General features: G+C 37.6%; 2 protein-coding genes across 7 annotated transcripts in view; one reads left to right on the top strand and one right to left on the bottom strand.

The window, feature by feature from the left end:
• ART3 (ADP-ribosyltransferase 3 (inactive)) overlaps positions 1-13,862 on the top strand; it is a 143,750-nt gene that overhangs the window by 11,441 nt on the left and 118,447 nt on the right. The gene's annotated exons all lie outside the window — the stretch shown is intronic.
• Positions 6,354-8,725, bottom strand: CXCL10 (C-X-C motif chemokine ligand 10). The gene is made up of 4 exons (XM_019962942.2): positions 8,588-8,725; positions 7,941-8,067; positions 7,627-7,716; positions 6,354-7,197 (listed from the first exon to the last, which is right to left on the bottom strand). Exons 1-4 carry the CDS (start codon positions 8,640-8,642, stop codon positions 7,161-7,163), a joined length of 309 nt encoding a protein of 102 aa, XP_019818501.1. The 5' UTR covers positions 8,643-8,725; the 3' UTR covers positions 6,354-7,160.

Consider the following 13,862-nt stretch of genomic DNA (forward strand, 5'->3'; position numbering starts at 1 on the left):
CTCTTTTCCTATTCTGTAGTAACTGAAGTCGCCAGTACTCTTGCCTGGTGGGCTGCAGTCCACGGGGTCGCTAAGAGTTGGACATGACTGAGCGACTTCACTTTCACTTTTCACTTGCATGCATTGGAGAAGGAAATGGCAACCCACTCCAGTGTTCTTGCCTGGAGAATCCCAGGGACGGGGGAGCCTGGTGGGCTGCCGTCTCTGGGGTTGCACAGAGTCGGACACGACTGAAGCAACTAGCAGCAGCAGCAGCAGTAACTAAAGTAAAAGTAAGGGAATTTTTCTCTTGCATCTGAGCCTAGGAAATGAGATGGCCATGTTGTTCTGGCTCTAATTAAATTTGAACAAACTGGGAAAATGTTGCATTATATGTAAACAACATGCTTGTCTCTATCACAAGTGAAAATAAGACAAGTTATTTTTGGTTTTGAAATAAGTGTCTTTCAGAATGAAACCCTGTGAGGAGCATGGATTTCCCCTACTCTTAACAGCTTTTGGTGCTGTTAGAGCATTAAATTTAGTTTTAAAGCACACTTATTTTTGAAAGTCATGTAAGCCACTGCTTAAAACCTAACCCTAATTCTGTTTCCAGTTGGGGCCTCTCATAGTTTAGTAAACAGTTTGCCAGTACACATAGTGGATATTGTAATGGGAGAAGGTTGTCATGCCTTCTGTGCCTGTGATGATTCAACAAAACTAGTAAGCTTCTCTTTATTTCTAAGTTGACTTTCTCCTAAGGTTTAAGAGTGTCCCACCCAGGGATGCTCCTGTATTTGGGGCTTCCCAGGTTGAAATTAAAAGATGCTTACTCCTTGGAAAGAAAGTTATGACCAACCTAGATAGCATATTCAAAAGCAGAGACATTACTTTGCCAACAAAGGTCCATCTAGTCAAGGCTATAGTTTTTCCTGTGGTCATGTATGGATGTGAGGGTTGGACTGTGAAGAAGGCTGAGTGCCAAAGAAGTGATGCTTTTGAACTGTGGTGTTGGAGAAGACTCTTGAGAGTCCCTTGGACTGCAAGGAGATCCAACCAGTCCATTCTGAAGGAGATCAGCCCTGGGATTTCTTTGGAAGGAATGATGCTGAAGCTGAAACTCCAATACTTTGGCCACCTCGTGCGAAGAGTTGACTCATTGGAAAAGACTCTGATGCTGGGAGGGATTGAGGGCAGGAGGAGAAGGGGATGACAGAGGATGAGATGGCTGGATGGCATCACTGACTCGATGGACGTGAGTCTGAGTGAACTCCAGGAGTTGGTGATGGACAGGGAGGCCTGGCGTGCTGCGATTCGTGGGGTCGCAAAGAGTCGGACACGACTGAGCAACTGAACTGAACTGAACTGAACTGAGGTGGCACTAGTGATAAAGAATCTGCCTGCAGTGCAGGAGACCTGGGTTTAATCCCTGGGTTGGGAAGATCCCCAGCAGGAGGGCATGGCAACCCACTCCAGTGTTCTTGTGGAATGCTTGTGGAATGCTGTGGAAGTGATGGGAATATGCTTGCTGTATTTGAGAAGTATAGGAGGCTGGTATGGCTGAAGTAGAAAGGTAGAGGTGGAAAGTGGCAGGAATGAGGCAGGAGAGTTATGCAGAGCCTTACAGACCATGATGAATTTTGGATTTCATGTCAAGTGTGGTGGAATGGTATTGGAAGGATGAAACCAGGGGAGAAATATAATTATATTAATTTTTTATAAATATGGCAATGATTTGTATAGTGAATAACCCGTAGCAGGCAAGAGGTTAAGCAAGGAGACTGATAACAAATACATTTGGATCACCATACATTATTATATGATGATCCAAAATACATTCACTAATAGGTTGGTGATTTTTAACACGAGCTGTTAAGTTTTAGTCTAGCATGGAGAAAGAAATTCTGGTATCTATATGACTCTGTTTTCAGTTCAGATCTTTTTTCAGAGATGATTAGTTTCATAAAGGTCTCTGACAGCATAAATCTTAGTCCTTTAAGACTGATGCTTAAAATTCAGTGTCTTTGAAAATTGCTTAACTTTTCCCCTCCTATTATAATTAAATAAAAACAGTAAACATGTTCTTATAGGAAACTTGGAAAATAAAATTTAAAAAAATCATATATAATCCTATCATGTCGTTCAGTCATTCAGTTGTGCCTGATTCTTTGTGACCCCATAGACTGCAGCATGCCAGGCTTCCCTGTCCTTCACCATCTCCCGGAGCTTGCTCAAACTCATGTCCCTCGAGTCAGTGATGCCATCCAACCATCTCATCCTCTGTTGTCCCTTCTCCTCCTGCCTTCAATCTTTCCCAGCATCAGGGTCTTTTCGAAGGAGTCAGTTCTTTGCATCAGGTGACTATGGTATTGGAGCTTCAACATCAGTTGTTCCAATGAATATTCAGGACTGATTTCTTTTAGGATTAACTGGTTTGATCTCCTTTCAGTCCAAGAGTTTTCTCCAACACCACAGTTCAAAAGCATCAGTTCTTCAGTGTTCAGCTTTCTTTATGGTCCAACTCTCACATCCATACCTGACTACTGGAAAAACCGTAGCTTTGACTAGACAGACTTTTGTCAGCAAAGTAATGTAGAAATAGTATTTTAATTAGCTCTTGATAGTTTGTTGTCTTAGCAACATTTATGGAGGATTTCTACTGCTCTTTTATTTGAGAAAACAGAGGTCCATACAAGCTGTAATGACTTACTAAATATTATATTCTTACTGCTTTATTGAGGTTTCAGCCAGGCTCTGAATGGAGGGAGAACAGTGTTAATCAGTTATCAAGGTCTAGATATGGGACATGAATTAACCAAATATGGTTTGACAAAGAAAATTAAGAGGCAAAATTACAATTACTTTTCCCTTTCCCATTTTCCCTTCTTTATAGGAAGCCAGTGTTCTTAAATCAGGTTGCAACATATTGGTCATTGTAGGCCATATATTCCCTCCCCCTGCCAAAAAAAGAGATTCTCTCCCTGAGATTTACAACGTGACTGTAATACGGTAGATACGTCCATTTTGTTCACTGTGTACATCAAATTTTACTTACATCAGCTTTCTGCTTAGAAAAGACGTTCTTTTTTCACCTCTTAACTTCCCTAAGAATAGAGACTTATTTTTTAAAATATCTTCATAGATTTCTCTTCCTGAACTAGAGTTCTGCATGAGCCTTGTTTTCTGGCTTATAATTTTTAAAAATCTCATTAAATTTTTTTCTATTTGTGTAAGAGACAAGTACACATTCCCTTCCAAATTTATATCCCTCATGGCAATTAAGTAAGGGAGTCCCTTGTTCTGGACAAGGCGGTGTAGACTGTATAGCATTTAAGAGCCAAGATGTCACTTCCATCCTTCTCTTCCTGTCATCGCGACTCTCAACTGAGATTGAGGGAGACTGTTCTTGAGTTGGTGTAGAGGCCCTGCCCAACTGCATGGAACTTGGTTTGAACAAGAAATAAATTTTTATTGCGGTGCGTATTTAATATTTTGAGAGCTTTGTTACTACAACATAGTCTAGCAGTCTTGAACATTTTTTCATGTATGTTTTATAATATGTATATAGTTTATAAATATGTACTGATAATGATGGCATACTTAGAAAGAATTTTTCATGATCTAATTCCTGTCTGTCTCCTCAAAATCATTTCTCACAATATCCATTTAAACTTCCATTCTTCCAGACTGAATACACTATGCTGTTTCACACCTGTGTCTTTGTACATGCTCTTTCCTTTACTAGAATTCACTTTTATTTTTCTACCTATCAGATACATACATGTCTTTCAAATTTCAGATTGCCATCACTTTCCCAGGAAAGGCTTCCCTGATTTCCTCTATTTTCTTTGTACATTTGGGGTTTTTTCAGTTCAGATTTATTTACCTTTGTTTCTGTCATTAATAGTAAATTATAAACTTCACAGAGTAGTAATTTCTTTTAACCTGGGTATATAATGGGGATAAATGTTTGTTAAACGAATGCCCTGCCTTTGAACAGAGAACAATTTAAAGCTCTGTTGGTTAATACCTTCCTGAAAAGTAGTTGGCAGTTGGTTGAGAATAAAATAGGTGATCTTTTGTGTAAATTCATGGGGTCAGGAAGAAAAAGAAAATGAGAGGGCAGGAAGGAGAAATTCTGCCACTTCGATTTTGCTGTGATCCCCTAAGGTTTTCATACTAAGGGCCATGTAATATGGTGTTAGTGTTTGTGCTTTCTCTGCATTAGATTTTTATCTATCTTTTAAGTTTCCTTCATTGGGTACAGTTGACATACTGAACTGGTACTATCATATTAGTTTCAGGTTTAGAACCAAATGGTTCAGTATTTGTATATATTGTGGAATGATCGATCGTCATGTCACCTCAATAAGTCTAGTTAGTAACTGTCACATGGTTACAGTTTTTTTCCTTGTGATGAGAACCTTTACCATTTACTCTCTTGCATAACTTTCACATATGCAGTACAGCATTATTAACTACAGTCGTTCTGCTGTACATTACATCCCCAGCGATAGCTCTCTTATTCTGTCATTTTTGCTATGTGAAGTTGCTTGATGTTCGTGAAGACATCTCAGAGTTGGTAATATTCTGAAGTTCTTTGTTTCTTTGCTAGTTTGTTTTGGTTTATTAAGTGTAAAATAGAGCATGTATTTAAAAATTAAATGTGTAGGTACAGATTAAAGAACAAATTCTCATGTACCCATTATTTAGGTGAAAAATAAAACTTTACTATAGTCCAGAAGCCCCTTATGTGCTATTCCCTGGTTTCATTTCCTTCTCACCTCCTGAAATAATCACCATCCTGAACTTTATGGAAATCATTCCTTTGTATTTGTCTTCATCGTATATGTCTCTACAGTTGACCCTTGCACAACATAGGGATTGGGGTGCTGACCCTTGCACAGCATAAGGATGGGGGCGCTGACCCTCTTCCCCACCCAAGTCAAAAATCCATATGTAACTTTATAGTTGACTCTTCATATCTGTTGGAGAAGGAAATGGCAACTCACTCCAGTATTCTTTCCTGGAGAATCCCATGGACAGAGGAGCCTGGCATGGGGTTGCAAGAGTCAGACACGACTTAGCGACTAAACCACCACCACCACCACCTCCATATCTGTGGTTCCGCATCTGGGGATTTAACCAACTGCAAATCATGTAGTACTGTAGTACGTATTGAAAGAAATTTCGATGTAAGTGGAACCACGTAGTTGGAACTTGTGTGTTCAGGAGTCTTTGTCAGTGTTTACTTTCCCTGTTTTAAAACTTTATATAGTAAATGGAACCATGCTGCATGTACTTTTCTGTGGCAAGCTTCTTTTGTGCAAGATTGTTTTTGAAATTCATCCATGTTTATGTGTATAGTTGTACTTCATTTATTTTCACACTGTATAATATTCCATTGAATTAAAATACTCTAGTTTACTTATCCATTCTATTTATGAACATGTGGCTTTATATACAGAGTTTTACTATTGTAAACAGTGTTGCTAGAACATTCTCTCTGTATATCCTATATAAGAATTTATCGGCGGTGTCTACATAGTAGTTGAATTGGTAGAGCATAGAGTGTGCACATGTTAAATTGTATGAAATAATAACAAACTGGTTTTCAGGGTAGTCATAGCTGTTTTCTCTTTCATCAAAAGTGGAGTTATCTCTTTACTCTAGATACCTTCCTGATACTTGATATTACCCAACATAAAGTTTTTTTCTAATTTGGTGGCATGAAATGGTATACCATAATAATTTGAATGTATGTGTCCCTGATTACTAATGAAATTGAGCATCTTTTCATATGTTAAGGGATTGTGTTTTTTTCTTTTCTGGAATCCTGTTCATTTGTTTCCTGTTTTTCAGCTAGTTGTCTGTCCTTTCCTTTTCAGATACTAATAATGTGCCAACTAAATGCTTTGCAAATACCTTCTCAGTGACTGATTGGATATGGGAGGTGAGGGAGAAGCAGTGTAGAAGTACTCAGAAAAGTCTGGTTTTGGGAGCTGAATGGATGCTGCTGCTGTTCATCTAGGGTGTAAAATAGAGGAGGAGAAATAGATCTGGGCGCAGGGGAAAGAGGCATTAATTTAAGATATTTTGGAGTTTGATGTTATCAGGTTGCAAATGTCTCATAGAAAGTTCACTCTTAAGGATCTGAAGCTTAGGCCAAGCTCTGCTTTGCCACATAAGCCCTGGAAGAATCCTGTATGATGGGCCTTCCAATCCTGTATGATGAGACTATAGTTGGAAGGAATGTGGTAATCCTCAAACTAATTTGTCCTCCACCCACCCCTGCTTCTTTGGCTGTGGATTCTCCGATGTATGCTTTTTATGAAATAAATGTCCCAGTCAAATGATCCACCAGACACTTCATCTTAGTTATAATTATTTATTATGTTTTTGGTTTCTAAACAATTGCATAATCTTTCTTAGTTTTTCTAGGAGAGAGCATTACTTTTATTTTGGAAATCATTTAGCATATTTGTCTTACATAGCATGCAGAACATGTATCTAAATTTAAAAATTTATTCCATTGCAATAATTACACAAGTTAATAGTTGTATACAAGTTATTCCATGAACACTGAAAATCGTATAAAAAACATATATCCTTAAGAATTCTACTTTGTATAGTTTTTGACTAAGTACTACAGTTTTCACCTACATTTCCAAATATTTCTGGCTGCTTCTATATATTTGGAACTATGTACATAACACCTGAAAGAATATGGGCCCCTTGGAGGGGTGGCAGTGGAAGCCCCTGCAGTAAAGATCTTTCTTTAAAAAGCAGATTGTGTTATTGGTTTGAATATCTCTTAGTTATTTGAGATCCTAAGGTCTCTAATAAGCCCAGAGCTGGAAAGATCCCTTAATTACCTAGAAAGATTGGAAAGGGGAGGAAACTGTCAGTAGCAAGGCTGGGACTTAGCACATTGACTGAGAACGTAGTGCCTCGGTGTAGCTTACAGTTATAGTGCCAGGGCAGAGTTACTACTGAACAGCTCAGGGTGATGAGCCACCCTCTCCCTTGCAGGAGTAGTAGCAGCTGATATGGTGACTGGCTTGGTCACCTTTTAGGAAAACCGAAGTCCACGGACAATTAGGGCTTGACATATACTGTACACAGGGAAACAGTTGTAGAGGTAGCTTCTCTCTGGTCCATCCTTATCAGTAGTGCAGTGATTATGCCTCTTTCCGTGTTCGAGGAGATCTTTTAGTCCTGTAAGAAGAGAAAGAGGGTGTAAGAGACTCTAATGAGTCCAGTCTAAATTCTGCTAGGAACATACTGAGTTCATAGGTAATCCTAGGTCCTTAGATGAAATGTGGTGAGACAATCATTGTGGGTTACACAGGATGCTTTTTTAAGGCCAGGAAAAGCTTATGGGAAATTTATCTTTGCTTGCATTGTTATAGCTCCGCTTCAAGGTTGAAGTGGCCTAATGACACTTCCAGACAGGTAATTAGAGTAACTTTTGATACCAAACAAGATGACACCTGAAGTATAGAAGCAGATGGAGGTAGTGGAAGCATGGTGGTAACACCGTTTTAAGCCAAGAATTCCACCAGAAAGCCCAATGCAAATATTTCTAACTTCCCAAAATTGAAATTTCTTAAAAAGCAGTTCTTCTGAAAGCAATAGCAAACCTACCTTTGCTTGTTAATTGCTTTCAGTAAATTCTTGATGGTCTTAGATTCTGGATTCAGACATCTTTTCTCCCCATTCTTTTTCATTGTGGCACTGTAGGAGTAAAAAAGAGTGAAAATATTTAAAACAATGTTGGGCCAATAAAACAGATGGAATATATAGTTTTAAAGTCAGGCATTTAGGTTTCACTTTAGATGTTTCTCTTTGCTCTATGGAAGTCTTAGGATCAACATAAACCCTTTACTGATGTTTGGAATAATCATCACATATTTATTGTTTGATTACAGCCAGGGAGATGATCATTAGGTTTTACTCACATAATCTCGACACGTGGGCAGGATTGACTTGCAGGAATGACTTCAAGTTTTTCTAAGGACCTTGGATTAACAGATCCATTACTGATCTCGATGCAGGAACAGCGTGTATTCCTAGAGAGAGGTACACCTGCAGGAAAAGAGACAGATGTATAGCAGAGGACATTAGCACAGTTTTCATTTTAGGCATTTAATGTGGATTTGGTAGTACTTAGCAGAACCTCTGCCTCCATGTGTAATCACATAGTCAATCTGTGATCATACAGCTCTGTTTGATTTAATTAGTTGATTCCCTGAAAGAATGGAATTGTAACTTGTTGATTGTAAGATACATTGAGCCCCAGTCATATAGTTAATTACACTTAAGTTAACTAAGGAGATACCTGTCTCTTTCTCTTTCTCTTCCTTCCCTCATATTTTCTCTGTATATCCCTCTTTCTTTTCCACTCCCACCTTCCTCCTCCTCTCTTCTTTTATTCCACTTGCTTCTCTGATAATAAGCTCTGATCAGAAGCAATCTCTGTTCATTTACCCTTCATTTTTAGGCAGGCTGTAAAACTTTTGCAAATACATTATTTCTGTACTTCAAAAATCTATACCCTAGTCCTATTTCTGTTCTTATAAATTAAGTATCCCTTGATGTTCCTTACCTTGACTCAGAGTCAGAAGGATAAGGCAGAAAATAAGAAAACCGCTTTTGTTCATGGTGCTGCAACTGAAGGTACTTCTGCAGTAGGCTCAGACTGCCTGAACAGTTGAGGAGTGTCTCAGAAAACATCGATCTCAGATGCAGTATATATTTGCAAAGGCACTTTCCCTCTCTAACTCTGATTGGATGACAGTACAGTTGACTTGGCAAAACCTGCAATCTGTTCTTTGGGGAAGTCCCACACTGCAGAATCGAAGATATTGTTTATATTTATTGTGGCTTCTGAGGTACGGAATTTCCCTCTCCCTCCTTTGTTTCAATAAGAGTGAGTTAGGTTTCACTTTCTAAAAGATGAACAGTTTCTCGAAAAAGATAACTTTATTGCAAGTAGAATTACTTTAAAAAAAGGAACTTATATTCTTGCACTTCCTGCAAAATGTCAACTTAAACTCAAATCAGAGTCCTAAATACATTTTTGGTTTTTTTTTAAACTATGTGTTGCACAGATCCATCTCTCCTTTATTTTATTGTTCTTACAAATATATCTATACATTTGTGTCCATTAAAATTAATTTATATTAATGTTTTATGCCTAAATACAGTTTTAAAATGAGTAAGCCTTAATATTTGTTTCAAATCCATTTAAATTTGCATCAGTAAGGCATAAATAGGAAATCTTACTTTTATTCACTTTTTACACTTTTTATGGGTTTCAGCGATGTCATATATGTTCTCATTTTATTTCTATAATCTGTAAGAAGATAGGAAATTATTTTATATGTGGAAGAGTAATTTTAAAGATTAGATAATAGTGTTAGGTTTTCATCCATTTATTTTAACTATGTTGCTTTTCTCTTAACATTTTAAATTTTGGTAATACTTTCAGAGGCTCAGCAATTTAAAAAATGTCCTTAGTAATAGCAATTTCTCCTCCTTTGGAGGTAAATTTAATTTTTGGAAACAATAATTTCGCCAAGCACTGCAGTATTTGATCAAATAGCGGAGTGTTTGATCAAATAGTACCAAGTAATAGGTTTGGTCTTCTGGAGAAGGTCAAAGACATGGAACTGGCAAGTTTCAAGGAATTCTAGAAGTGCTCCAATTATTCATTAACATCACTAAAATAAGTGAATAACCTCCAACATAATTATTTCTAGGTTAAACACTATGTATTTGAATATCTGATTTCTTGTATGTTAGTAAACAAGTTTCATGTACTACAGTCCATCCCTGAATGAAAACATCATAGGATCGAGAATGGAGTAAGAAAAGGATTTGTAGCTATAGTAGGGTTAAAAGCTTTTTGAGGAAATAAATTTAAAATAGGGGCATAAGTAAAGACAGACCTTAGGAGAACAGAATGGAAACAGAGATTGGTTTAAGATGGGTACAGCTCTAAGAGAATGTCACATGCAAAGCAGAGGCAAAAATGTGATAGCCTTAGAGCTGGTAACATTGATAACTAAAATAAGCACACTTTCAGCTGGGCAAATAGGGTCAAAACTTGGTTTCTTATTTTAGCATTCAGTAATGCTTGGCTGATTATTCACAGCAGACATTATTAGTAAGAAATAGGTAATACCCTTTTATATAACATGTGTTAGAAATTCACCAGTATTCAAAAGACAAATAGTCTGGTTGTATTCTTGGCAAGTGATTGACAACAGGAGATACAAAATTAAATACTATTCTAAATGCAGGCATCCAGATGCAGGTGGTACTTGGGACCTAGGAAAATATCTGGGGGGGTCTTTTCATAGTCAGCCTGGCTGCAGCAATGTAGGAATGGTCCAGGGAAAGGTAGGGCTTCCACACTAGGGTTAGACTAGTGTACCTGGCAGGAACTGGCCTAAAAGTTGGCATAGAGGCCAAGATAAAAGCCCATATTTGTAAACTGAACACATGTAAAACTTGGAACCTCGTATGCAGGGGCTCCGTCATCAGAACAGTGTATGAGTTTTGCTTCGGGATGCAGAAATTTCTGGATTGTTGAATCTCAGGTTGGTCTGTTCTAAGGACTGGGGTAGAGCTAAGCTTGCAAGTGGGTAAGTCAGTAGACTTAGCTGTGGGGAAACTGGAAAGTCAAAAGGAGAGTGAAGTGAGGCAGAGACTGATAGAACTGGGAAGACTTTCATCCAGCAAAAAGGCCTTCTTCTGATGAAGGAAAGGGGTGTGAGAGACAATGACATGGAGGAGCCCTTCCATAGCTGTTTGTGTAGAATAAAAATTGGACTGTGAGTAAAAATGCCAAACATTTTTGGGGAAATGTCTTGACATCATGGATGGAAGAGGCACTGGACAGTTCAACATTAAACAATAAACAGATACATGGTGATAATTTTATTTTTGTTAGTATCTAATTTCACAAATAAGATGCTATCTATATAGCACAGTAGGAGAGTTGAGGTAGAGATGCCCATTAATGGACTGTTAGTAAGAAAATATTTATTACTCATTTAATTGATTTTTAGTTAAATATTCAGTTCAGTTCAGTCACTCAGTCGTGTCTGACTCTTTGCGACCCCATGAATTGCAGCACGCCAGACCTCCCTGTCCATCACCAACTCCCGGAGTTCACTCAGACTCACGTCCATCGAGTCAGTGATGCCATCCAGCCATCTCATCCTCTGTCGTCCCCTTCTCTTCCTGCCCCCAATCCCTCCCAGCATCACAGTCCTTTCCAATGAGTCAACTCTTCGCACGAAGTGGCCAAAGTACTGGGGTTTCAGCTTGAGCATCATTCCTTCCAAAGAACACCCAGGGCTGATCTTCAGAATGTACTGGTTGGATCTCCTTACAGTCCAAGGGACTCTCAAGAGTCTTCTCCAACACCACAGTTCAAAAGCATCAATTCTTCGGTGCTCAGCCCTCTCACAGTTAAATATTACATAGCATTAACTATATGCCAGGCATTGTTTGAAGTGCTTTATGAATACTGACTTAATCCTTAGTTCTGGGGTCCATTTTCTTGACAACTTTGTTGTGTTGTCTTTCCGGAGAGAACATTTTCCTTGATTTGGATTTCTGATTTTTGTTCTCTCTGTCTTAATTAGCTGAAGACATCATTGAGGTTATTTTGGTGCCTCAATAATTAAACACCTAGGGTTTAAGATGGGTCTGTTTTACACTGAATCCCATACTGAAATGAAAAATACGGTATTGTATAGGTATGTTACACACATATATTCAGATAAACACGTGTTAGCCAGTAAACAATCACACAGATACACATTTATTTACTTATACTATTTTATATGGTAGTTTCCTTTCCTGAAACAGATCATGTTCTATTGGATTTGTGTTAGAATATATTGAACATTGTATATCCTGGGATTTTTGTGATGGGGAAAAAGACATTTATTTCTTCCTAGTTCTGATACTTGCATTTTAATTCTGTTAAAATATGTAAATTTTATATGAGTTGAGTTTTATTGTGGTTTTAAAAATACTGCAGATAGATTTTATCATTCAGCATCTTGTCATTTATTCAGCTAGATAATTCCTCAGCTATATTCATGAGCCTGCTCAACGTCTCTTTCATCAGAAACATAGACACCTCCCAAAGTTTTTTGTATTCTTGTGTTTAACTGTTACGACTTAATGAATCATTATAAATTATCTTTCTTTGCCTGTACTAACAGTGTTTTGTTTGGTCTGTTAAGTGTAGCTACAACTATTCAGCTCTCTTTTGGTTACTGTTAACATGAAATATCTTTTTCTGTTACTTAACTTTTAACATGTTTATGTCATTGAATATAAATTACATCGTTTGTAAAAACTGTACAGTTAGATCATGTTTTAAAAAAATCCATTCTGGAGGATAGTGGCCAAGATGGTGGAGTAGACAGATCCTGAGCTCACCTCCGTTTATGAGCACACTAAAATCACAACTATCTGCGGAACAACCATCAGTGAAAAAGACTGGAACTGCCAGAAAATATCTTCTACAGCAAGGACGTAAAGATGGAAACATAACAAGATAAGTAGGAAGGGCAGACTTGTGATAAAAATCAAATCCCATTGCCCTGGGAATGCAACCCACAAACCAGAGAATAATTATATTGTAGAGATTCTCCCTTAAATGTGAGAGTTCTGAGCTCCAACACAAAAGATTTCAAATAGCCAAAGCAATCTTGAAAAGGAAAAACAGAGCTGTAGGAATCAGGTTCCCTGACTTCAGACTATACTACAATGGTACAGTAATCAAAACAGTATGTTAACCATCACAAAAACAGAAATACAAATCTATGGAACAGGACAGAAAGCCCAGAAATAAACTTACTCACTTGTGGTCAATTAATCTACAGTAAAGGAGGCAAGATTATACAGTAGAGGAAAGACAGTCTCTTCAAACAAATGATGTTGGGAAAACTGGACAGCTACATGTAAAAATATAAATTAGAGCATTCTTTAACACCACACACAAAAATAAACTCAAAATGGCTTAAAGACCTAAATTTAAGACTGGATACTATAAAACTCTTAGAGAAAAACATAAGCCAAAACACTCTGACATAAATTACAGCAATATCTTTTTCACACCATCTCCTAGAGTGATTGAAATAAAAACAAAAAATAAATGGGACATAATTAAACTTAAAAACTTCAGCACATCAAAGGAAGCCATATATGAAACAAAAAGACAACCCATAGAATGAGAGAAAATATTAGCAAACAAAGAAACTGACAAGGAATTAACTCCAAAATATGCAAACATCTCATGTAGCTCAATAGCCAACAAAAAAAAGAAAAACCCAATCCACAGATGGGCAGAAGTCCTAAATTTCTCCAAAGAAGACATGCAAATGGGCAAGAGGCACATGAATAGATGTTTAACTTTGCTAATTATTAGAGAAATGCAAATGAAAACTGCAGTGAGATATCAGCTTACACCAGTCCGAAGGGCCATTATCAAAAAATCTACAAACAATAAATGGTGGAGAGAGTGGAGAGAAGGGAACCCTCCTACATTGTTGGTGGGAATGTAAACTGGGATAGCCACTATGGAGAACAATATGGAGGTTCCTTAGAAAACTAAAAGAGAACTACCATATGACCCAACAGTCCCATTCCTGGGCATGTATCTGGAGAAAACTCTAATTTGGAAAGATACATGTACCCACAATGTTCACTGTAGCGCTGTTTACAATAGCCAAAACAAGGAAGCAACTTAAATGTCCATTGACAGATGAATGGATAAAGATGTGGTATATACATAACAATGGAGTATTGCTCAGCCACAAAAAAGAATGAAATAATGCTGTTTGCTGTAACAT

This window comes from Bos indicus, chromosome 6, assembly GCF_029378745.1.
Source record: "Bos indicus isolate NIAB-ARS_2022 breed Sahiwal x Tharparkar chromosome 6, NIAB-ARS_B.indTharparkar_mat_pri_1.0, whole genome shotgun sequence".
Lineage (NCBI taxonomy): Eukaryota > Metazoa > Chordata > Mammalia > Artiodactyla > Bovidae > Bos > Bos indicus.